The sequence below is a fragment of the Podarcis vaucheri genome, assembly GCF_965113315.1.
Source record: "Podarcis vaucheri genome assembly, chromosome: 14".
Lineage (NCBI taxonomy): Eukaryota > Metazoa > Chordata > Lepidosauria > Squamata > Lacertidae > Podarcis > Podarcis vaucheri.
In genome coordinates, this window is record NC_138752.1 from 7,441,598 (window position 1) to 7,466,597 (window position 25,000).

The 25,000-nt window shown below is 48.8% G+C and overlaps 1 protein-coding gene across 1 annotated transcript in view; it reads right to left on the bottom strand.

The window, feature by feature from the left end:
* The window catches only part of UNC13C (unc-13 homolog C), a 135,243-nt gene that overhangs the window by 59,283 nt on the left and 50,960 nt on the right, over nt 1-25,000 (bottom strand). Inside the window, exons 7-9 of the mRNA XM_082198931.1 lie at nt 18,540-18,759; nt 16,234-16,461; nt 12,645-12,786 (exon numbers count right to left, since the gene is read on the bottom strand). Coding sequence (XP_082055057.1) covers nt 12,645-12,786; nt 16,234-16,461; nt 18,540-18,759 — 590 coding nt within the window. The remainder of the gene's footprint in view (nt 1-12,644; nt 12,787-16,233; nt 16,462-18,539; nt 18,760-25,000) is intronic.

The window sequence follows — 25,000 nt, forward strand, 5'->3', positions numbered from 1 at the left end:
GCAACCCTGTGTAGCAATGTAGGAGCAAGGATTGCTTCCAAGCTTGGTGGGTGGAATTGGGAGGACTAGTTTCAGGAGAAAGGATGAAGGGGCAGTAGCTCCACCATGTCTGCCAGGGCAGCACTTTTCCCTATTTTACTTATTAATTTTTTTTTGGGGGGGGAGCTTAGTAAATGAAGGGAAAGAACAAGAAGTGAAATAAGAAATAAAACATAAAACCGTTTTAAAAGAGGAGACGACATGGAAATGTCAGAAAAGAATTCACTGCACCCCCAAATTACCGTATTTTTCGCCCCATAAGACGCACTTTTTCCCCTCCAAAAATGAAGGGGAAATGTGCCTGCGTCTTATGGGGTGAATGCAGGCTTTCGCTGAAGCCTGGAGAGTGAGGGGGGTCGGTGCGTACCGACCCCTCTCGCTCTCCAGGCTTCAGGAAGCTCTGCGCAACCCTTGGGAGACCGGCTCCGAGGGTTGCGCAGAGCTGCCTGCAATCCCGGGACCAGCGCAGCTCTGCCCGGCCACCGGGAGCCGGGGGAGAAGCTCCGCCCCGCTCCCGGTGGCCGTGCAGAGCTGCCTGCGGTCCTGGGACCAGCGCAGCTCTGCGCCGCCATCCCGAGCGGGGCGCTAAGTCCCGCCCCGCTCTGGATGGCGGCACAGAGCTGCCTGCCCTCCCGGGACTGGTGCACTTCTCCCCATCGCCAGCCCCATAAGCTCGGGGGACAGCGGGGAGGCAGAGCGTGCCTTCCCACTGTTCCCCGACCTGGTTCTTCCAGCCCCGCACCTGGGGGGGGGAAATAAATTTTTTTTTCTTTATTTCCCCCCCAAAAAAACTAGGTGCGTCTTATGGGCCGGAGCGTCTTATGGGGCGCAAAATACGGTAAAAACAGAGGGCCAGATGAGATGAGTTACAGTGGTGCCTCGCAAGACAAAAAGAATCCGTTCTGTGATTCTCTTTGTCTAGCGGTTTTTTCGTCTTGCAAAGCAAGCCCATTGACGGATTAGCGCTATTAGCGCTATTAGCGGCTTTTAGCGGCTTATCTGCTGATCGATTCAGCTGATAAGCGGCTTAGCGGCTTAGAAAAAGGGGGGGGGAGGAAAAAAACCCAGCAGGAACTCGCAAGACATTGTCGTCTTGCGAAGCAAGCCCATAGGAAATTAGTTTTGCGAAGCACCTCCAAAACGGAAAACTCTTTCGTCTAGCGAGTTTTCCGTCTTGCGAGGCATTCGTCTTGCGGGGCACCACTGTATTTCAAAAGGCCTGGGTGAGGAGAAACGTCTTCATCATGCACTGAAAAGACCTCAGAAATGGTACCAGGCAACCCGCTCTGGCATGTCTGCCGGATGCCTAAGTGGGGGGGCTGCCACTGAACTACATTTGCTTCTAATATATTATCTATCTATCTATCTATCTATCTATCTATCTATCTATCTATCTATCATCTATCTATCATCTATCATCTATCTATCTCTATCTACAGTCATACCTCATGTTACGTCTGCTTCATGTTATATTCTTTCAGGTTACGTCCTGCAGTGACCCGGAGGTACTGGAAAGGGTTACTTCCGGGTTTCACCGCTCACGCATGCGCAGAAGCACAAAATGATGTCATGTGCATGCGCAGAAGTGGCAAATCGGAACCTGTGCATGTGCAGACACGCTGCTGCGGGTTGCGCCCTTTTCATGTTGCAAACAGGCCTCCAGAACGGATCCCGTTCACAACCAGAGGTACCACTGTATCTATCTTCTGAGTGGATTTCCTATGAGAACACACACACACACACACACACACACACACACACACACACACAGAGTTCTCTGTGCAAATGCTTGCCCATTTTGCTCCTGCTCCTGGATCTGCCATCCTCTTCTCCTGCATGGCATATTTATAGCTATGCAGACTTTCCCAAGAGAGCAAGGCTTAACACTATGGGGGTAGTGCCAGGATCGAACCCACAACCCAAGGGCCTTGTAAGGTCTAAATGAAGTTATTCGTGGGAGTTCCAGTTCTCCTCCTTTCCCCCAGGAGACTGGCAGCATTTTCACAAAATCAATTCTTCCCTGCTATAAATAATTGAAGGAGGAAGAAAACGCTGCATTTTTATAGTGGCTCCAAATAGCATCAAAGCCGTGCAGCACCAGTAGCGGGAGGCAGAGCCAAATTTACTTGCTGGGGGCAGCGGGGGAGGGAGGAGAGGGACTTTCACTGCACCGGGCATGCTAGACAAAATCCTGACTGCTGTGCTTGATTGTCTTAATTAACTTACAGAGTGGCAACACAATCCATTTGATCAGATTTTAAAGTGACAGCAGAGAGAGTAATCTGTAGTCATTTTGAAAGAAACAAGAAGAGATATCAAGTTACTTTGGAGTGGCTCAGAACACAGGTGTAAGATTTCTGGGAAACTTTTGGAAATTTTGAGCCGGGGGGGGGACTGAAATCTGAAGAATATACGCTGTTTATTATCAGATGTAAACTAATTTTACTGCTTTAACAACACAAAACACATCACACATAACAGCCAGCATATACAATTGTACTGGCATATTCATGACAACTAAAGAGTAGCTGTTTGCATCCTAAGACCCAACTCTGTTCAGTGGAGTTTCCACCTAGACAAAGGCACAGAGGAATGCAACCTCAAAATGCCTACATCCACTGAACTCAATGGGATTTACTTCTGAGTAGACATGTACAGGATTGGCAAGGTCTGCAGGTCATCATCTAGTATCTACAAACTGAATCAGAAGTCACTGGAAGAAGGCAAAGAACAATTTGTGAGCAACAAAGTTGGTGGTGATGGTAAAAAGGTAAAGGACCCCTGGACAGTTAAGTCCAGTCAAAGGTGACTATGGGGTTGCGGCGCTCGTCTCACTTTCAGGTCAAGGGAGCCGGCGTTTGTCTGCAGACAGCTTTCGGGGTCATGTGGCCAGCATGACTAAACCACTTCTGGTGCAACAGAACACCGTGATGGAAACCAGAGGGCATGGAAATGATGTTTACATTCCCGCCTCAGGGGTACCTATTTATCTACTTGCACCGGCATGCTTTCGAACTGCTAGGTTGGCAGGAGCTGGGACAGAGCAATGGGAGTTCACTCCATCGCGGGGATTCAAACCGCGACCTTCTGATCAGCAAGCCCAAGAGGTTCAGTGGTTTAGACCACAGTGCCACCTGTGTGGTGGTGGTGTGCTCCTGTTGCGCACATGCTGGGACCCTCTGGGTACAGAAATGCATCTTCAATTTGGGTATTGCATGTGCCTATAGTAAACACAGACGCTATCATCATCCCTTCCCCACATTGTTCCCCAGACCTTCTCACTCCTCTAGTTCAGACTCTCCTGAGAAGGTCATTCTCATCTGTCAGGATCAGGGCACATGGCCACAGTGGGTCTTGGTGACCTGGGACTGTCAAGTGAAGATGGAGACTAGCCTGGCACACACACAATGCTGAGCCCATGGAAGAAGCCATGGTTTGCTTAGGTTGCTTCCCAGCCACTCTTGGCTCCTGCCTCTGCAGCCTGGCAAGGGTCTGGGGTGGGGTGGCCAAACATGGCACACTTAAGGAAACATGTTGGGTTTATACCTAACACTAAGCTATCGTGACAACAACCCAAGGCTTGTAAGCCATCAACAAACCAGGGCTTTGGATCATGGTTTGCTGGTAGAAAATGAACTGGCAGTGAAGCCACTGGGAAGGGTTCAGGCAAACTCCCTCAAAATGGCTTAGGGTCATGTGTGAGCCAGGCCTACACATAGAATCATAGAATCATAGAGTTGGAAGAGACCACAAGGGCCATCGAGTCCAAACCCCTGCCAAGCAGGAAACACCATCAGAGCACTCCTGACATATGGTTGTCAAGCCTCTGCTTAAAGACCTCCAAAGTAGGAGACTCCACCACACTCCTTGGCAGCAAATTCCACTGTCGAACAGCTCTTACTGTCAGGAAGTTCTTCCTAATATTTAGGTGGAATCTTCTTTCTTGTAGTTTGGATCCATTGCTCCGTGTCCGCTTCTCTGGAGCAGCAGAAAACAACCTTTCTCCCTCCTCTATGTGACAACCTTTTATATATTTGAACATGGCTATCATATCACCCCTTAACCTCCTCTTCTCCAGGCTAAACATGCCCAGCTCCCTTAGCCGTTCCTCATAAGGCATCGTTTCCAGGCCTTTGACCATTTTGGTTGCCCTCCTCTGGACACGTTCCAGTTTGTCAGTGTCCTTCTTGAACTGTGGTGCCCAGAACTGGACACAGTACTCCAGGTGAGGTCTGACCAGAGCAGAATACAGTGGCACTATTACTTCCCTTGATCTAGATGCTATACTCCTATTGATGCAGCCCAGAATTGCATTGGCTTTTTTAGCTGCCGGATCACACTGTTGGCTCATGTCAAGTTTGTGGTCAACCAAGACTCTTAGATCTTTTTCACATGTACTGCTCTCAAGCCAGGTGTCCCCCATCTTGTATTTGTGCCTCTCATTTTTTGTGTGTGCCTGTGGCCAGTGGAAGGATCTGCAGCCTATGGCTAGTCATGAAACTCCCCTTGCACCTCCAGCAGGCCAGAGCAGGCCGGGTGCTAATCCCCAACCCCTTCACTGAGCCCTCTATCAAGGGTCTCTCTGCCTGTTGGTCCTGCAGGTCCAGCTTTTCAGCTTCCATGAGTGCTGCAAGGTCCAAGTCAGAGGCAGTAGGAGGCGGATCTCATTTCCCTGTCTTGCAACTTAAAATATTCTTCAAATGGCACCTTTTGCATGCAAAGCAAGGGCTCCCTGCCTCGGGGCTGTGGACCTTCCTGCTCTCACCTCCTCTTGCTCCCCTTCTTGTCCCTTGCTCAGCCCCCTGCCCTATTCCGTGCTGCCCCTCCCCTCAAGGTTTCCTCACCTCCTGACTGCCGAGGACACACAGTCCTTCGAAAAGGAGGCCCTTCTACAACCGCCTCTCACCGATTCATACAGTATTAATGCAACATCGATTCACAGGCTTTGCATCTGTTTACATCTAGTGATCTATTTCATTTCACATGCTTTGTGGTTATGATTCTGCCTGCAGGGCTGGGGCATCTCCCATCTGTCACTAAAACCGTTACAACGGAGGTAAGCCGTGGTCCAAAGCAACATGCGAGGCGCTGTGAGCCCACAACAAGGTGTCTGCAGCTTATGCCACGTGCAAGCATTAGATGCATTGAATAGCTGTGAGAGCTTCTTCCTGGGAGGGGATTTGCCTCCCAGCCCCCCCTGTGTGCCTGGCCTCTTTAGATTAAGAGGGTTTTGTAGCAAGGCAAGGAGGGAGGGGACACAAAGGAGGTGGCGACGCTTTACACAAAACAAGCTGCATTCAGTGGATTCTTGATTTGATGTAATCAGACCTCGCATTCCTCAGAAAGCCGAGGATTATGACAAGAGCAAAGTGACTGGAGGCCTCTCAGCACCACCCAGGAGTGCCTGGGCACCTCTCCCTTCAGCTGAACTGCAGACAGCCCAGTCCCTGCCGTCTTCTCTACCTTGCAGTCCGGGGCCACAGGGAAGCCTGGCAGGGGGAATGCTGCAACGGGGCACTCTCCAAGGTAGGCTGTTCATGGCAAAGAAGCATGAACACAGATGGCTATGCAGGGGCCACAGGGAGGTGCCAGGTGCACATGGAGTGTTGTGGTGCTGGCACAGCTGGCCTTGCACATTCAGAAAGAGCACGGAGGCACCAAACGTTGACCCAGTGCCCTCCTGGAAGGAGCCAATGGCCTCATTGAAGGGCACTAGTCCTTCAGCAGCCAGAGGGTGGAGAGCCTTGCAGCAGGTCAGCATGAAAGTAACTGTCCCGCTGGTTTGAGCTGCAAGACTGCTGTCCATGGTCCTGAACCCTTTGCTTTTGTATTTTGACAGAACATCCAGCGTTCTGACCTCACCCCAGCATAAAGCTGGCTTGGGCAGTCCTGTGCTTGCCACCGTCCTCTCACCTGGGTTGCCACCTCTTTCTTGGTGCGGGAAAAGTTGGCTTATGATCAGGATGGGGATGGTTTGCCTGGCAGCAGACACTGCAGGAAGGCGCCTCCTGAAGAAAGCCCTTTGCTGCAGATGCCACATAGCTCTGCCACAGAAATGCAGGAATGAGCATTTGATAGAGGCAGCATGACTGAACTCCCAGGGACTTGGGGACTGGGCTACCTCTGTGCCTCACCACTAGAACATCAATGTTCTCCATCATTTCTAGGGCTGTGGTCGAGATGATGGAGACCATTTCCTGCTTGGCAGGGGGTTGGACTCGATGGCCCTTGTGGTCTCTTCCAACTCTATGATTCTATGATTCTATGATTCCATGCACCTAGATACAGACTTTCCCCAGCCACTTTTGCTAGAGGGGCGGAGGGCTCTGACCTTACCACCCAGTAGCTGTGGGTGTTCAGATAAGTACCAAGCCCTCCCATCCACTTGCCCTTCCCCCTGCAATTAAAATTGCACCCTTTCCCCTTCCTACATGACTGAGGCAGCTCCACGTTTCAACCTATGGAGCTATCAGCGTAGTTTTCTTTGGCCCTGAATTCTATACTGGGTGATCATGGAGGGAGGAAGAGGGATCAGGCAGATAAACAGAACATCCTCCCTTAACCCAACAACAGAACCGCTTCTCCTTGTAATCAGTCTTCAAAAGCAAACACAGGATTATATAAAGACCAAGCAGGGTCAAAGAAACAATTTGCATAATGTAAAGTAAATCCATACTTGTAACCAGAAAGCCGCACGCTTTAAATCCTTGGCCATTTCTATTAATCCCAGAGGCCATGTGGAGACTGATACATGCAGGAGTAAAACTAACTCACTCTTGGGATATTCAAATCCCATGGCATTGCTGGGAAGGCAGGTTCCTTGGTAGCCAGCACTTTATCTCCAGCCACAGCCAGGACTGGCAGAAGAAGTCCCTACCTGGCCATACCAGGGACCTATTCTCGGCTGTTCCCTAAGAGGCTGGATTCTGACTCAGCGCAGGACGGCTCATAAGCAAAGCCACAATGAACCTCCCTCTGCTCCTAGAGGCTGACAGGTCCAGATCTCCATCTCCTCAAAGGGGGAAAGAGCCCAGGGGGCTCCCAGACTGAAGGAGGGTCTGATCCCAGGAAGAGAAGGAGCTACCACTCTTCTTTTTGTTGACAATATAAAGTCTAAGCTGCTAGTAGTACTGGAAGTGGGAGAGGAAATGGTGCAGGGAGAAGCATATTCATTCATTAATTCACCACCCTGCATGTTCTAAGCACAGCCCTGAACTCTGGGCAGAGCTCCAAAGAGGAGCATTCTGCAATGGCGGGAGCTGTGGAGAACAGAAGCAGGTTATAGGACACCTGCAGATGCCTTTCAAGGGGAGCAGTTGGCTGGCTGGCTAGGGCTGGCCTTGGTGCCCTTTGGCGGACCTCTTTCCAATTTCATAGTGCTGCGGACAGCTGCAATTCTCAAAAAGCTTCCTCAAATGGCAGCAACAGTGTATTCCACCCGGTTCTCTTAATCAGAGGGCTGCATTTGAAACAGCTCCGCTTTGCATGGAAATGATGACATACCATCCAAGCCTTCCACAAGAACTTGCAAAATTTTCTTTCTTGCCTGGGGCATCAGCAGAGTGTCAGCCATACATACACCCTGTGAACACCCGTGGTGCTTTGAAGTTTTGCTCTCAGATCTTGACCTGACTGGGACCCCCTTTCCATCCAATCCCCATGATCCTCTGAGGCTGCCTCACTCTTTGGCAAACATGGCCATCTTGCTTTGTCTCTGAATATCTCCATCCACCACCAAGCCTTATTTCTCATGGCCCCAGCAGCCTTCAGCCTCCTGGTAGCAGAGTACGACAGGGTAGGCACCCCAGTGGCCATCCCAGAATCCAGACAGGAACTGGCGTTTAGTGGATGTGCCCCTGCAGAAGGACCCTCTTGGGGATTCAAATCCTTGTCCTGGGTCAGGGCACAGAACCAGATTTGGGGGCCAAGGGAGGCTCTGTCCCAATTCTGCCCTGTTCCAATCTGATTTTCTCTAATTGATCCAGTAGCTCAAATCTAAACTTTGCTTGGGGTCATTTCAGACATGCTAATTGAGAGAGAGAGAGCGAAAACCCTTTCTTCCTGTCCAATCAGTGGCTGACCTCCTGGGCTTCCCCCCTCTGTTTCTCTCACTAGAAAACTTCATTGCACTCACTTGTTCAGTGGCGGAGGGGCTTCCTTGACTGCACACAAGGTGCTCAGTAGCTGCAGCATCATGTGTTGTGGTGGGTGAGTACTGGGAAGGGCTTGAGAATATCCTTTATCTTCTCTTCCCCCAACCCCTTTTCCTCCCCTGTATATCTGGGAAAACAACTGAAAGTGGAGGAGAGATCAGACCTCCCCCTCCTGTCCTTTTTTGAAACTGGAGCCTTTGCCATGATTGAACAATTTAAAAGGAAAGTTCGCATGATAAGCACTGAAGTACAGCTTTGCTTATACAGTGGTGCCCCGCAAGACGAATGCCTCGCAAGACGAAAAACTCGCTAGATGAAAGGGTTTTGCGCTTTTTGAGCTGCTTCGCAAGACGAATTTCCCTATGGGCTTGCTTCGCAAGACGGAAACATCTTGCAAGTTTGTTTCCTTTTTCTTTACACCGTTAATACAGTTGCGACTTGACTTTGAGGAGCAACTCATAGAACACGGTGTGGTAGCCTTTTTTGAGGTTTTTGGTGATTTTTGAAGCTTTTCCAAAACTTTTCCGACACCGTGCTTCGCAAGACGAAAAATTCGCTAGACGAAAAAACTCGCGGAATGAATTAATTTCGTCTTGCGATGATGAAAGTCTCTCTCTTCATTCACTCAGCAGCAAATATGGGGGCTTCCTGTTCCCTTTCAGTTCCATGCCCCTAAGCAGCTCTGCATTCAGAGGTGCACCTAGGCTCCTTTGTGCCTTGGCAAGGAGCTATACTGGCACCCTCCTCAATCACTGGCTCTCTGTCTTTTCTGCAATGGCCCACACCAGCAACTGGATTTCTCTGCTGTGCCTGTGCACAGTCTCCCAGAGCAGCAGAGGAGTGCCCTGGGGAGAACAAGGACTAGTGGGTGGGTCATAGCTGTCAACATTTCCCTTTTCTTGCGAGGAATCCTATTCCGAATAAGGGAATTTCCCTTAAAAAAAGGAAAAAGTTGACAACTATGGGGTGGTCTTCTAGCCACTATGAGCCAAAGGGGATTCTCAGTGGACCCAATCCTGATTTGATGGTCTCTTTGGCAGCCCCCCAACAAAGCTTCAGGTGAACATTTGGACTTCTTTTTAAAAATTATTACTGCTTTCTGAAGTGGGGCTTGACTGTTGATGCAACTGAATGTTTGCGACCTTATTTCAAAACATGCACATACACCTTTTGAGAAGCTGAAAAGCTGCTCAGGGGAGGGTTGTTCTGTTGCATCTCAGGGAGAAGCCAATCATCAGCGCTGATGTGCACAGCCGTCTTGTGCTTCCATGCTGAATTTGTAGGTGAGGGGTGGTGGTTGTGCCGAGGCTGAGTCAAGTGATCGCAACTTGCCCAGAATGAATGTGTTGGCGAAGAGAGCAAATCGTGGATTTCCAAAGCTCCACAGTTTGTGTTACTTGAGTTAATTAACATTTATTTGCTTATTTTGGATCAAACAGCCGGCACAGGCGGAAGCTGTTTACTGATGCCAGATGGCAAGCAAGAGACAGCCAGCCAAAAGAGGCATCCGGAGTCAGCCACCCAGATAGGAAGCAAAGGCAAAAATTCAGGTTAGAAAAGTGTTGCTCTGAAGCTCAGAAAATACGTGGGGTTGTTGGTCCATGCAGCCGGAGCCCCAAGCACACAGGCCTGCCTGGGTGCTGCCGAGCCAGAGAAAAGCGAGCGGCTGGCCAAGAGCCTGGCAAAAGAGAAGCAGAATCATAGCAAACCCTTCAGAAAAGGAAGGCAACCTCCAGGGACTCCAGTTGGCTGCTCAGGAGGAAGGGGACACTCCCCCCAGTGGGGTCAAGGTGGCCCTGGGCTTGGGGAACTGTCACCACGGACATGAGTGGCTGTGGCCTGTGGGCAGGCAAGTCATCTGTGAAAAAGTAGGAAAGCTGAGGGGACCAGGAAGCCAGTGCATGGCCCAGAGAGGGCTCCGGACCACGGCAAAATGAAGCTCTTACAGTACAAAATGGCCCAAAGGAGGATAGGTGTGTGCATGTGAGCTAGCAGGGAGCTGCACACAGGCCCAGTTGCTGAGCATCACTCCCTCTGACAGTGAATGCAGCTGGTGTGTGCAGAGAGAGAGAAGCAAAAAGAGAGCATCAGCTATGCTAGGCAGAGCCCCTAGTTTGAAGAAACACAAAAAACACCTTTCTTTAAAATCCTAAGTGGGAACCTCCCAAATACACAGACACACCAAGACTGAGCATGCTCAGTGGGCATTGGGATGATGACTGCCTGGGGAAGGGATGGAACAGAGTATTCTAGAGGTTGGGTACAGCTGGCTGGAACCCAGATGAGGAGATGCTCCTTCTCCTCCTCCCTGCAACATATTTTGTGGAGGATCCCACTTTGGTCCTGCCCTGAAAACTAACAGCCTCTTGTCCCCAACCTGCACTCAGTTTCATTGGACTCCCCCAAGGTAAAGAGAAGGTAAAGGACCCCTGGATGGTTAAGTCCACTCAAAGGTGACTATGGGGTGTGGCGCTCATCTTGCTTCAGGCCGAGGGAGCCAGCGTTTGTCCACAGACAGCTTTCCGGGTCATGTGGCCAGTAGGACTAAACCGCTTCTGCTGCAACAGGACACCGTGACGGAAATCAGAGCGCACAGAAACACCATTTACCTTCCTGCAGTTTACCTATTTATCTACTTGCACTGGCGTGCTTTCAAATTGCTAGGTTGGCAGGAGCTGGGACAGAGCAACGGGAGCTCACTCCATCACAGGGATTCAAACCACCAACCTTCTGATCAGCAAACCCCAGAGGCTCCGTGGTTTAGACCAAAGCACCACCTGTGTCCCCTACCCTATGCCATGCCACGGGCACCCAGCCAAAGACAACATCCAGACTCCTTGGCCTTTTGTTTGAGTGGGCAAACCTCACATGGCTGTCCAGCCCTCCTTCCAGATTCCATTTGCTAAATGAACACCCAGCGAGCCTCTTTCCCATCATCACCTGCAAGTGCCTTTGCTATTCTGCTCACTGAAACTGTTGCTCTGACACCTGCTTCCTGCTTTCACAGTTCAATGCAAGAGGCCCCAATCCCTGCTCAGACTCCTCATCCTGCTTCAGAAAGGAAGAGACCCTTTCAGAAAACCTGCTCAGAGATGCAAACGTGGTCAGGGATTTTTAGAGTCTATGGCCACATGTTCCAATAACCATTAGAGGCCTCCAGCAGATGTGATTCCCAGCAATGGGCCTAGCCAGAAATAAGCATTTCCAGGAAGGAATAGGCCACAGCCTCCGCAATCTCTCTAGAAAAGCCCCTTCCTGAGATCACTTGAAGAGAGGAGGCAGCCTTTATCCCCCTCCATGCTGCCTAGGCTGATTGGCAGCAGCTCAATGGAGGAATAAATATCCATGCCTCCTTGCCAAGCCAGCAATATGGCACCCTGCCAAAGAAAGGGTCCCCTCTCACCTACTCCATCTTGCATTTCATCTACTGCCTGGCTGGATGCTCACAAGCAACCAATTAAAGTCAAGGTTGGCCACATAAAAGTCCTGGATCAGCTATGATTAAGCTATAAACAGACACCAGCACGTCCCAGGGCTTCATCCATAAGGTGCACAACTCATAAAGAAAGATGCTTTTCCCGGCTATGAGGGAAAGCAAAATTTTCTTCCTGCCATGGCCTGATCTGCCTGAGAAGACATCTTTTATTAAAAACATTTTTAAAATTCTAACTTCCTAGAGCAACGCCAGCCACACCAACGGAAGGCATCCATCTCGTGAATGTACTTCCACTTTCATTACGGCATATTTATAAATTATGCAGCTGAAACATAACAATAATCTAATAAGAAATTGCATGCCACTAAATTGAGTTGAACATCCCAGAGGCAGATCCCAGCATCCTCTCCAATATAGAAATCAATGTCCCCCAGAAAAATGCTCCAGAGAGAGCCCATTTCCAGAGTTTCAGGCCTGCAGTTATTGTATGCTAAATGCAAAACCACTGGGATGTTTCAAATGGCCCCATTTTCAGCACAATGACATATTCCTGGCTGCTGTATTTGGTGTTAAGTTCTAATAGCTGGTATACTCCATCTTTGGAGCCAACCTCGCTCTTCCTCTCTGGCTTCTACAGTCACCAGAGGTGGCCTCACATATGCTCCAAGCCCTATGCCACCCCAGCCCCCTGGCCAAATGAAGGAAGGGCTGAGGGCACCCCCTCCCCAAAGAGACCACTGAATCTACCTTCAATCCCTAGGGTGGCCATACTTCCCTGGGGCCATTGCACTCCAGCATCATCATCACATGAACTTGAAGTCCACACCAACCCACATTTTGGTTGTGAGTTAGAAGTCACAATACGAGTCTGTGGCTTCGGGCTTTTAATAAGGCCCAAGATGCAAACACCCAGGCAAACATGATGAATCACAGGTGTAAGGAATGGCATGTGTTGCAGGCAACATTTACTTCTGAGTAATGCACCCCAGAAAGCCAAAAGAGGAAGGAATACTCACAAATAGAACTTCTCGTCCCATGTTGGATTCAGGTTCCCAAATATGGTTTTTGTCCTCCTTTTGGTCTTGCCCACTTGCACCGTGACATACGGGTCACTGGAGCCAGTTTTATCCTTGGCCTGCAAGCCCTGAGCACAGACCACTGCAAGAGAGGAGGAAGAGAGAGAGAGAGAAGTGGAGGACACAAGTTGATAAAACTTGTTGTTGTTTAGTCGTTTAGTCATGTCCGACTCTTCGTGACCCCATGGACCAGAGCACACCAGGCACTCCTGTCTTCCTCTGCCTCCCGCAGTTTGGTCAGAAACTAGTTGATAAAACTAGGCCTGGCTAACGGTGCTGTGACCAGTGTCCCCACCCCCCTGCAAAAAAGGGGCTAAAGGGCTGGTGCTGGGCAGAAGAACACATGGAAGGTCCCAGGTCCAGTCCGCAGAATCTCCAGCTCAAAGGTGATGGAGCTAGGTGGACTAGGTCAGAATGAGGCCACTTCCAGTGTTCTTAGATGTAGAAGCCCCCCAGTACTCTGAGCCAGAGTAGAGCAGCATGTCTTTTGTGTCCCCTGGGGTTGCGCCCTTGGCAAGGACCAACCTAACCAGACCCTAGCTATTCCCCTGTCCCAGCTGGAGACCCTGGAGACCACTGGCTGCCAGTCAGTGTAGACAAGACTGAGCAGTATGGCTCCATGGCCTGACTCTGTAGAGGACACCTTCCTGTGTTCCTAATAGTTCCAGATTCTCTGGAATGTAGAAAGAGTTGCTTTCCAACAGCTGGAGCAGGGCGAAGGTTGGCTACCCTTCCACAGTCAGCAAAGAGCTCAGGTGGCCTGGCTCTATTCCCAGTTATCAGTAAGCATTGCAGGAAATGCCAGCATGAGGTTATAGGGGCGTCTCTCTCCTGGCACCTCCCTTTGGCTGACATCCTGGCTGGCTCTGTGGAGGAGCTGGCTGCCTCATCTAAAGGCTTAGTTTTCGGACACAGTGACTGAAGGACAAGCAGTTTTTTTGTCCTACATGGGGATTATCCATGCAGGAGAAAAACCACCACTCAAGTTAAAAACAAATAACACCATTATAAAAAAAACAGGACTAATAATGCAGAGAGACAATGTGAGAACCAGGCTGCGAGGCCTTTGAGGATTCCCCCCCCCCAGGGGTGGGGGGAAATGGAGAATAATAATAATAACAATACATTTTTATTTATATCCCGCCCTCCCCAGCTGAAGCTGGACTCAGAGCGGCTAACAACAATAAAAGTAACACAGCATTCTAAAATCAATTCAGAATCAAATTAATGGCAACAATTGAGTTCTGTGAGGATTACCAAAGGAGGGGGTCAGACTGTGCCTTGGCCAAAGGCCTAGTGGAACAGCTCTGTCTTGCAGGCCCAGTGGAAAGATGTCAAATCCCGCAGGGCCCTAGTCTCCTGTGACAGAGCATTCCATCAGATCGGGGCCACAGCCGAAAAAGCCCTGGCTCTGGTTGAGGCCAGCCTAACCTCTCTGTGGCCCAGGACCTCCAAGATGTTTTTGTTTGAAGACCGTAAGGTCCCCCATGCGACATACCCGGAGAGGTGGTCCCATAGGTATGAGGGTCCTAGGCCGTATAGGATTTTAAAGGTTAAAACCAGCACCTTAAACCTGATCCTGTACTCCAGCAGGAGCCAGTGCAGCTGGTATAGAAAACAAACTTAGCCTCCTCTCGGTCATGCAAGGTCTCGCCCAAAAATAGTTGTGCCTTTTCAGCTCTGAGAGCACGCAGAGTTCTGTGCAACTCAAAGATTACCAATAGCAGGTGGTCCTCCAGGGGTTTCCTTGCACCTTCCAAGCCATGACACTGACCCACTGTGCTCCACTCCTTCTCCCACAAGGTAAGCTGTCCTCTCCCCCAGAGCAAGAAACATCTCCCAGGAGAAATTTCCAGGCATTACTTTGGAACAAGATGCTTGTTCCAGTGCCCCCCTCCACCCCGAGAGCTGCCTTCAGACCCCAGCAGCCTATTTCCTGAGCCATTCCCTCTTGCAGAGCTTGGTGTCCCGGCTGCAACCTCCAGTTACAGAGACAGCCAGCTTCCTTGTAGCTGCCTTTCGCCAAGAAAACAGATGTCAGGATTTATCATCGCTAATGTGTGTTTATGCTGCTATAAATACAAACACTTGTCAGTTGACTCCTCCATCGCAATTCATAACTGTGCGAGTCTCTCCGTCGGCTTGAAAGCCAACTGGGACGCGCCACACTCCCTCCCCTCGGCCACCCTCTGACCATCAGCAAATATTTGCTTTGTAAGTTGGATCCACGTGATTTAAAGCATCGAGACAGGAGCATTTAGTTAACATTTTTGAACTGCCACTAGTAGGGACAGCCCAGCTCATTAACTGCCTCATCAGAGAAATGATGGGATCAGAATGCTGTGTCCCTGTCCCGTCCTGTCCCATTCCCTGCCCCCACAATCTGACTCAGCAGCAGACCTGTGCCCCCCCCCCCAGGCTGGGTCCATTTAGAAGCAAGTCTGCTGATCTTGGGGAAGGGAGGGTGTGTGGCTTCTCAAACCAACCCGTTGGGGTTCTCTCTGCTTTAAACCGTATTACAGGATGGTGCCTGTGATGTCTCCTCCAGGCAACTCCTGCAGCCAATCTGGTGCCAAACATCTTGCTCTGCTCTCTTTTGGACCACCCATGGAGGTGCATTCCACAGTCTCTCGAGACAGATGGATGGGTGAAGTCAAACTGCTGTGTTAGCAGCAATGAAGTGACCTCCCCAGGGCTCAAAGCTGGGCAGTGTTTATGGAGGCCCTGGGCAGCCCAGACAACAAGATCTCTCTCTCAGCCTTGCTGATGTTGTCCAAAGGAAAGCAGAGCAAGACATTTGGCCAGCACCAACACAGTATCATGAACCAAGGCTTTTATAAGCCCTGTGGATCACCCATTTGTTATGGCTACTGGACAAACTGTTCTCCTAGGCTGCATTGAGGACATCTCAAGTCATCTGCAACAACTGCTGCCTTGACCAGATCTATAGGAAGGACTATTGTAGGTGATGCTGCTCTGTGCATCAAATAGGGCATTGAGTCCAGCAACCTAGAAACCCCCAAAGAGACAGGCTTCTCTGGCAAAATCATTGTGGGTGGTGATACCAAGCCCCAAGTGAAGTTTAGTACTGGGGATGGTAATGTTATGCTTATATTCTGTTTCTTGAAAATTAAAATTTTTTAAGGTACTGGGGATGTGCTATCATCTCCGTGAAGATGAATGAAATCAAGGAAGCACGCAACAGAGGAGATGTAGTTATGGGCTACTTTGACTACCCCCCACAGACTGGTTATGCAAAAAGTTTGGCATTCAAAGTTTAAATGGGAATTGCTCGCAGTCCTCACCCCACTGGGGGGTTTCAAGGTGGCAAACTGCTCTGCACCAGCTTGCAGGCGGCATGGACCACCTCGTGAGATCAGTGTGTACGCTATCTTTCCACTTGGCACACCCAGAGACCCTCTTTCTGTTTGTATTCTGTAAATGCCATTTTGTAACCACCTGGGCTGGAAGGGAAAAGGGAGCTTTGGCCAGAGAGAGTTCTCCAGCTGAAAAGGGAGAATCCTCTCACCCGTGATGGTGATCTTTGCTGACCACTTGGAAGTCCCATCCAGGACACTCTGTTTGGCTGCCTTGGTGTGCTGTACAAAGTCCTCCTTGGGGATCTGGAACATTTCCTGGATCAGTTCAAAAACTTCTGGCCTGTTTCGCTCCCTGATCTTCATTTGCTCCTTCATTGCTGTAATAATATTCTGGGTCTTATCCTCAGCACCATGCTTTGAACTCTTCTCCGCTGCCCCTAAGGTGACATAACAACGGCATTAGCAACATTTAACAATTCACTACAGTGGTACCTCGGGTTAAGAACTTAATTCGTTCTGGAGGTCCGTTCTTAACCTGAAACTGTTCTTAACCTGAAGCACCACTTTAGCTAATGGGGCCTCCTGCTGCCACTGCCACGCAATTTCTGTTCTCATCCTGAAGCAAAGTTCTTAACCAGAGGTACCATTTCTGGGTTAGTGGAATCTGTAACCTGAAACGTCTGTAACCTGAAACATCTGTAACCCGAGGTACCACTGTAGTTGTCGTTGCAGCAGCAGGAGTAATATTGGGTCATCTTCTATGAGGAGATGGTGATGTGGCTGAAATCTGGAAAACAGATGCCCTCTATGACACAGAAGGTGCCTGGCCAGGTGGGTCTTTCATTGACGCCTTTGCCAACCTGATACCCTCCAGCTGTTTTGGACAACCTGGACTAGCCAGGGATGATGGGAATTGTAGTCCACAACAGCTGGAGGGCACCAGGTTGGCGAAAGCTGGCCCTCCTCTTGCTTTCTGTGTGTCCTGCACAGCATGGATGAAGCCCCCTTCCTTCCACCAGGGACATCTGGTTCCATGTGTGGCGCACGTAGACCACAGCACACAGAGAGGCCCCTTGGTGCTGGCATGCACGGATGTTGTGACGTCAGTTCATGTCTGGAGGGGCTTCCAGAAAGACATCGAAATGGAAGCCCGAAGTCTGGCACAGATGCTGATCCCCCAAAATGATGGTTTTTCCTGCCCTGAAGCAAAGCCAGGGATGCCAATATTCTGACTTTTCTGGATCTTTGCAAAATAATGGGATTCCTAGTGGATCACAGAGATCAACTGCCAAGGGGGTAGGGGTGTCACAGTACAATAGAGCACCCAACCAGGAATCTTTGTAGGTGGGCTTTAGAGAGACTTGTTTGCAGCCCATCCTTGCCTGGATCAGCCTAGCAGAGGCTGCGAGAGACCAACTGCACTGATCAGCGACAGAGGGCAATGCTGGCTGCGGGAAAGTCAAGGTGGCATTTCTGGCCAGCCCATCTTTTTCTGCTTGGCTGCAGGTCACAGGGGGCAAAGTAGAAAGCTGACAAATGACACAGGGGCAGCCAGCAAGCCTCCCTTGTTTCTGTGCCATGAGGCAGCCAAGCCACACTCCTGGGGGCCTGCGCATCAGGTGGCAGCAGCGCAGCAACAGAGGAGAGACTGAGGAAGAGAGAGGTCTCTGGGCCACTGGATGGCTTTTGGTGAGAGGTGGCAAGGGGCCTGATGCAATCTCTTTAGCCGGCTGCAAACCTGCTCGGTTTAGAAGCAAAGGAGGAGGAAGAGTTTTATCCAGTGAAACTGGAGCTAAATGCAGACAGTGCCCAACTGAGTGAAACCCAAATGGGGTGGGAGATCCCTGAGACCAGAACGCAGGGTGGGTTGGGGGGAGCACAAGACCCATTCAGCGTTAGGGGTGTCTGCATGCCCAGAGACACTATGTCACCTCCACTCAGCCACTTCACTGTCCATCCTGCCACCTGGAGCCCCTGTGAGATTAGTGGTGTCGTCGCCGTCTGAGCAGCCCAACCGTTTGCTTGGGCTTTGCAATGTGCCAAGCAGACTCTCCCTTGCAATTGCTGGGGCTGCTCCAACAGGCTTCTGTTGCCACCCCAAACAACCCCAGAGCTGGGACACCCATGAGGTAGGGTGAGGCAAACACTGCTGGTGGCAGGATCTACAGGTACAGCTGATCCCGATGTAGATCTCTCTTCTTCCCTTGTTTTTGGTGTGGATCAGGCATAGGCAAACGCAGCCCTCCAGATGTTTTGGGACTACAATTCCCATCATCCCTGACCACTGGTCCTGTTAGCTAATGATGATGGGAGTTGTAGTCCCAAAACATCTGGAGGGCCGAGTTTGCCTATGCCTGGTGTAGATCTTCTTACCAGGCGGGGTGAGGGGTGAGGGCACCATTTTGCTGTTTGCCTCAGGTGGGCCTGCCCTGCCCCCCTCGCAAAGGGGGAGGGGCAAGCAGCACTAAGAAGGGCAGGCGCTGCGCCCACATCAGGTGCCCCTCAGACTACTCACTCTGCAAACAGTCCGCGTTGAGGAGATCCTGGCACTTCTCATGGCACTTGACCCCACACTCTGTGCACCTCATTCCCTGCCTGGCGATGCCCCAGAGGAGACCCTCGCACTCGTAGCAGTAGGTGGGGGCGGTGGCCGTCCACACTTCAAAGTAGTGTGGGGTGGTGGAGGACATGGGGTAGATGAGGGCCTGAAGGGTTTTTTTGAAGACGTGCATTTTCTGAGGGAACACAAAAAAACACTCACAGTTCCCAAATGCAGACAAAAGCCAAGCCATGGGCTCCCTACTTTTGAAAATTTCGATCCCTGGAGTAGCTTTGGTTATGGGAATGGTGCCACGGACCTCCTGGGTGGGGTCCGCAGACCACCAACTGAGAACCACTGGTCTAATCATTCTTTCATGCATGTTCAAGCTCCTGTTACAAAGCTTTTGCTGAGGCTTTGCAGAGCACGTGCCTCAGTGCGAGAGGCTCTCATCAGCTGAGCTCTTGCTGACTTGCTCTGAGGCCCTTGGAAGAGGAACGTGCTCAAAAGCACCACAAGGGCTGGTCAGGCATCGGCGTGTCTTTGCAGAGAGAGCTGGGGGCTGCCCAGTGTCTGGGGGCAGCGCAGGGGTCTTCCCCACACAGGACACTGTGCCAAGGGGGCACAAAATATAATAATAATAATAATAATAATAATAATAATAATAATAATAATAATAATAATAAAACCTATATCTATACAGGTACCTTCTGAGAAGATTTATAAAAAGACAATAGTACCAGGAAGCTGTTCTCTCACAGCACAGGAGACTCTTTTCCCCTGAGCCTAGAAGTCAGCCCCTGGTTCCTTGCAATCTTTGAGACGGTTGCAGAAAAACATGTAGTTGGAAGGAGAAATGAATGGTGATCAGGCAGCCATTGCAAAGACTGAAGCCTCACATCACTTATGCCACGCTGGCAAGTCTGGCGCTCAGGAGACACCTGTGTGGGCTCCTGGGGGCAGGGGATCAGCTCCCCAGAACGGCTTCCTTAGCTGGACGAAGGCAGGGGGCTGGCGAACGTCCCCTCCTGCTCCTTCTTCCACAGCCCCCTGACTCATTTGCCACGCACAGGCTCTTGCCTCTGGGGTGGCACATGGTGACCCTTGCTCAGCCCATGCCGTGGCTCTTTGCCATGAGAGCAGGGGAGCATAGCTAGCTGCTGGCAAGAGGTCCTTTCTTGCTTGCTTCACTCCCAGTGAAACCCAGCGCCTGGACCAGTGACTCCACCATGTCTCAAGGACCGTGGCACTTGCTGGCCAAGGAAAGCGGTCTCTGCTGATGTGACGGCAAAGGAACTCTCTGATCTGAACGCTGTGCCTTGAGTGGCTGCATGCTAAGTCACAGGCAAAATCTCCCACTTGAGATGTGAAGGGGTTCAGAGCTTCTCCGAGACTCGATGTTTAATATAAAGGACTATCAAAAAAACCGGCAGAGAGGGACTGAGAGAGATTTGAGGGCCTCGGACGTGAGATCTCCAGGCTGATAGTTGATAGACTGATGGACACTTATTGGGGATCGAAACCGGGAAAGGGGGGGTGAGAGTTTTGGAATCCAAAGGGTGTATAATTATATGTTGTATTTCTGTTATTTTGTTTTGTAATTAATATAAAAATTGGGAAATTTGTGAAAGGGAATTTGGGTCGACCTTAGAAAAGGGTGTAAAGAATGAGTATTGTTGTTTAAATTGAGGTCTATAAGTTAAAATTGGTTAATTAAGATGAACTAAGTATAATAATAAATAAGGTAAAAGTTGGGGATAAGAACTTGCTGAGCTAACTATTGGAATTGGAATACAAGAAGGGGAGGTGTGGGGAAGTCAGGGAAAGATGTTAAGAAAAAAAGGATTCGAAACTATACTTGTTATTTGTGTTTGTTTGTGTTTCCGTGTTTGTTTAAAAATTTGTGAAACCTTAATAAAAATGTATATATATATATAAAAAGAGATGTGAAGGGGTTCAGATGTGATGCTCCTGCCCATCTATCTCCAGGGTGCTGATTCACACAATCCACTAATTAGCACCAGAGATGGTCTCATTAGCATTGAAAGCGAGTCCAGTGCTAACAAACAAGGCCCCTGCAGAGCAGCAGATCATCTGCCTTGCCTTCTCCAGCTCTCCTAATGGCACCCTTCGGTCTGCTTAGGACGGTTTCCTGAGAAGGAGGTTTGAGTCAGCACTGGCTTCCCATTGACGTCAACTAGGAAAGGCACTACTATAGGGATGCTCAGCACTTGAGCAGTTTGGGGGCTGATCCGGCCCATCTCTGATGGAGCTTGGGAGCATCATAGGAAAACACCTCCATAGAAATATATATATATATGGGGAAAGCACTCCAGAGAGCCATTGCTGCCAAATGCAAACTGGGGCAAAGAGATTGGTAGAGAAAACAAAAGCATCAGCTGGGAGCATTGCAAGAGAGCAGCAATTGTTTTTTATCACACACAGCACACTGAGAAAGGGCTAGGCAACACCTGGGCTCCTGAAAAAAGAGAAAGGGTGAAATGTGCTTAACGCATTAGAAAAAGCTATCACGTAAATGGCCCTCATAAATTGTTTCCAAGCTAATGCTTAATTTTGCATTCCAGGAGGTTTGGGAAAGGAATAACTGAATATGTTGATAGCCTAAAATGTGAAGGCACACTGGCAGATGACAAAGGGGAGAACGCTGGGGAAATGAGCAAGTAAACGCTCTGGGGGAAACTCCAGCAACCTGGAATCAGTGGCTGCCGACTGCACTCGTCTTCCTAGGATCAAGCAAGCAGGCAGCTACTGCTTATGCATCTCCCTGCTTTACTACTACTACTACTACTATTATTATTATTATTATTATTATTATTATTATTATTATTATTATTATTATTATTATAATATACCGCCCTTCATCAAGAGATCCTGGGGCCGCAGCTCACAGTACAGTGGTGCCCCGCAAGACGAATGCCTCGCAAGACGGAAAACTCGCTAGACAAAAGAGTTTTCCGTTTTGGAGCTGCTTCGCAATCTCCTATGGGCTTGTGTCTTGCGAGTTCCTGCGGGTTTTCCCCTCCCCCCTTTTTCTAAGCCGCTAAGCCGCTTATCAGCTGATCCTATAAGCTGCTAAAAGCCGCTAAAAGCCGCTAATAGCGCTAATAGCGCTAATCCTCTAATCCGTCAATGGGCTTGTTTCACAAGACGAAAAAACCGCTAGACGAAGAGAATCACAGAACGGATTCTTTTCGTTTTGCGAGGCACCACTGTACAAAAGACAAGATAAATAATTAAACAAGAAAAAAACACCAAAGCATTAACACTCCCACCATTTATCTCCTGCATTCCCAGTTGCGGGATTCCTGTAATATTTTCTTTTGGGGGTGGAGAGGAAGCTGTTTGATATGCTGCTGCTGGGGGTGGGGTGGGGGGCTTCTGCCTGCCCCCTTCCTGACTTCAGTGGGGAGGGAGGGAGGGAAAGGTCCTTTGAGTTGGCAGCTGCTACCTGGCAGAAACAGTGCCAGGCCTGTGTTGTATGGAGGAACAGGCGCCACGAGAAATGATTTCCAATTATTATTATTATTATTATTATTATTATTATTATTATTATTATTATCTTTTATTTATACCCTCCCCTCCCTAGCCAAGACCGGGCTCAGGGCGGCTAACACCGGTATAAAAACAATTGACTGAAATACAACTTAAAAACAAGATTAAAATACAACATTAAAATGCAGCCTCATTTCATAAAAAACTTTTTTTGGGATGAAAATGTCAAGTCTTCACCAAGGCCAACTATCCAGACTGGTCCTACGTGGGCCAGAAAAAAGCCAGGGAAGTCCCCAAATAGGAGAAGAAGGAGAAAGGAACAAGGAAGCGGGGGGGGGGGGGTCAAGTTGATTCCAAGCCAAATGCCAGGGGGGACAACTCTGTCTTACAGCCCTGCGGAAAAAAATCAGAAAGAAATGACGTTTGCCTCGGAGATGGATTTCCAAGGGCAGAGAAAACACTCAGAGTGAACCGTGTTCCAGACACAGCTATTGTCCCCAAAGAGTTTCTGTGCCTTTAGATTCAGGAACAGGATAATATTTGATGTGTGAAGAAAACCTTGGCACCTGATTAGCGCGACTGACAGAGGGGGTTCTCGGTTGTTTTACTGACTATCCAGACCAGGCTACGAGGCTTTATGGGGATTTGCTGAAGAAATTTCTGGTTAACTATCTAATCCAAGGGCTATGGCTGCCACGTAATGTCACACTCCCAACCATGGGCAGCAGCTTTTTAGTTATTTATTCATTTCATACAATTTATAGGCGGCTCAATTGCAAAAAGAAAAAGAAAATAAGCACATCTTGAAGCAGTTTACAAAAAGATTTTTTAAAAATACAATCGAGGAAAAAAAATCACAATTCTACTTTAAAATGTGCAAAAGTTAAAATATGAAAGCAGACAAAAATTACCTCAGCTTTCTAAGTATCTGGGTAGGTTTGTGTAAACAGGACTAAAGACCTCCAAAGTGCATTGATCTCATACAATGACTTAACAGAGCTTGGGATGGAGCATTTCTTAGTGAACGTACATATTATACAAAAAAATAAGGATGCAAATAAGTTTAGCCGACATTGGACTTTATTTTCAATCACTGGAACCCAAGAATTCAAGGTCATGTCCAACTTTATTCTTCATCCTGATATATATGAAGTTCTTCCTTAACGAAACATTTTGTTCTGTGCTGTACTGTTTTACTGTTCCTATATTGTAATTTTTTTTTCTCTTTTCTGTTAGGAAACACATGTGAATAAATCGATTTAGTTCTCTCTGAAGGCAGAGGAGACCCTGAGAGGGTTTTGGAGGCCATGGCAAAGGGGTGTGTGGAAAGTCTCCTGGTGGGTTGTTGTGAAAGGCACCTTCAACCCTAATGTAGTCTTCCAGGGCATGGGTAGACAAACTAAGGCCGGGGGCCATATCTGGCCCAATCGCCTTCTCAATCCGGCCCGTGGATGGTCTGGGAATCAGCGTGTTTTTACATGAGTAGAATGTGCCCTTTTATTTAAAATGCATCTCTGGGTTATTTGTGGGGCATAGCAATTTGTCCTCTTTTTTCCCTTCAAAAAATAGTCCGGCCCCCTACAAGGTCTGAGGGACAGTAGATCGGCCCCCTGCTGAAAAAGTTTGCTGACCCCGTTCTAGGGGCTCAGCCTTCAAGGTAAAGGCAAGAGGGAGAAAGCAGCCAAGTCTTCTTGAGTTAAAAAAAGAAATGAATATTCTATTTACGAAAGTATAGAGCAAATAAAATTAAATAGAGAGGGACAATCAATAGAAGTTCTTGCCAAGGAATTTCAGGCCTGGCTGCAATCGATAAGCCAGATGCCCAAGCAGTCGGGAGGGGTTTGCTCCTGGTCACACTCATGCAAGTCAGTTTGGGGAGAGAATGGGGGAGGCATCAAATAAATGGGTGAGGGGGGAGAAACCACCAGCAAATATGGATCAATGATGCTCTGCGTTGCACGGTGTGGACTGGAAGACCCCTCCAATCTACAGTTCTATGATTCCATTCTACAGGTGGCTGGGGAGGGGTAGAGCTTGGGAGGGGGGGGTATGTCTTCTACTCTTTCTTTCTAGTCTCAGAAACTCTCAGCTGTTGAAATCGTACGGCTGGAAACTTACACCGGATGAATTGGGGATTTCAGTTTCCCTTGCACAAATATTGAGCAGGGAAGTTAGAAGCGCAGTTTGACGTGGCCCAAATCTTTGCAAACACAATCATTTTTATTTTATTTTTAAATTTCTCTAGGGGATGCATATACATATACCTATGTAACAGGCTATATGACATTGTAAGTGGAATACCTTCCCTACTGAAGTGAATCTTTTGCCCTCATTAGTAATTTTAAGGGAAACTCTAAAAACATGAACTCCTCTGGCTGTCTGATCTGCTCCTGGCAACCCTAAAATTATTAGCTGTCCAAGCAGGGGACTATGCTTTTTAGTAGTTTTTAACCGGCTTTTTAGAAGACTTAAAACTGTTTTTATAAATTTAAATTGCATTTGCTGCTATGGGCTCCTTCTTGAAGGAAGAGTGAGATGTAAATTAAATAACTCAATTAAATAAATGTGCATATGTAAAACAGGCTCAGGTAAGGGTGGCTGAAGCCTTGATGCTGAACTAATTCGCAGGGGTGGCGTATCCAGAAAAACACATGGCTTTATAGGACAAAGATAAATTACTCTGGTTAAAGGAAGCAGAATTTGATGTCTATGATAGAAGTCTCTTTTCTTCTACATCTTCACAACAGCCATGTGAGGTACGTTAGGCTGAGTGTTGACGACTGACCCAAGTTAAGATGTGAGGGGGAAAAAAGAGTTTAAAATAAGAAATGGCACATGTTCAGAGCATTTTCTGGTTATTAAGGTTACTAAAATGTTGTTAGTTTGTGTTTTGAAACTGCACATGCTCGACTTCCGGGGTGGCG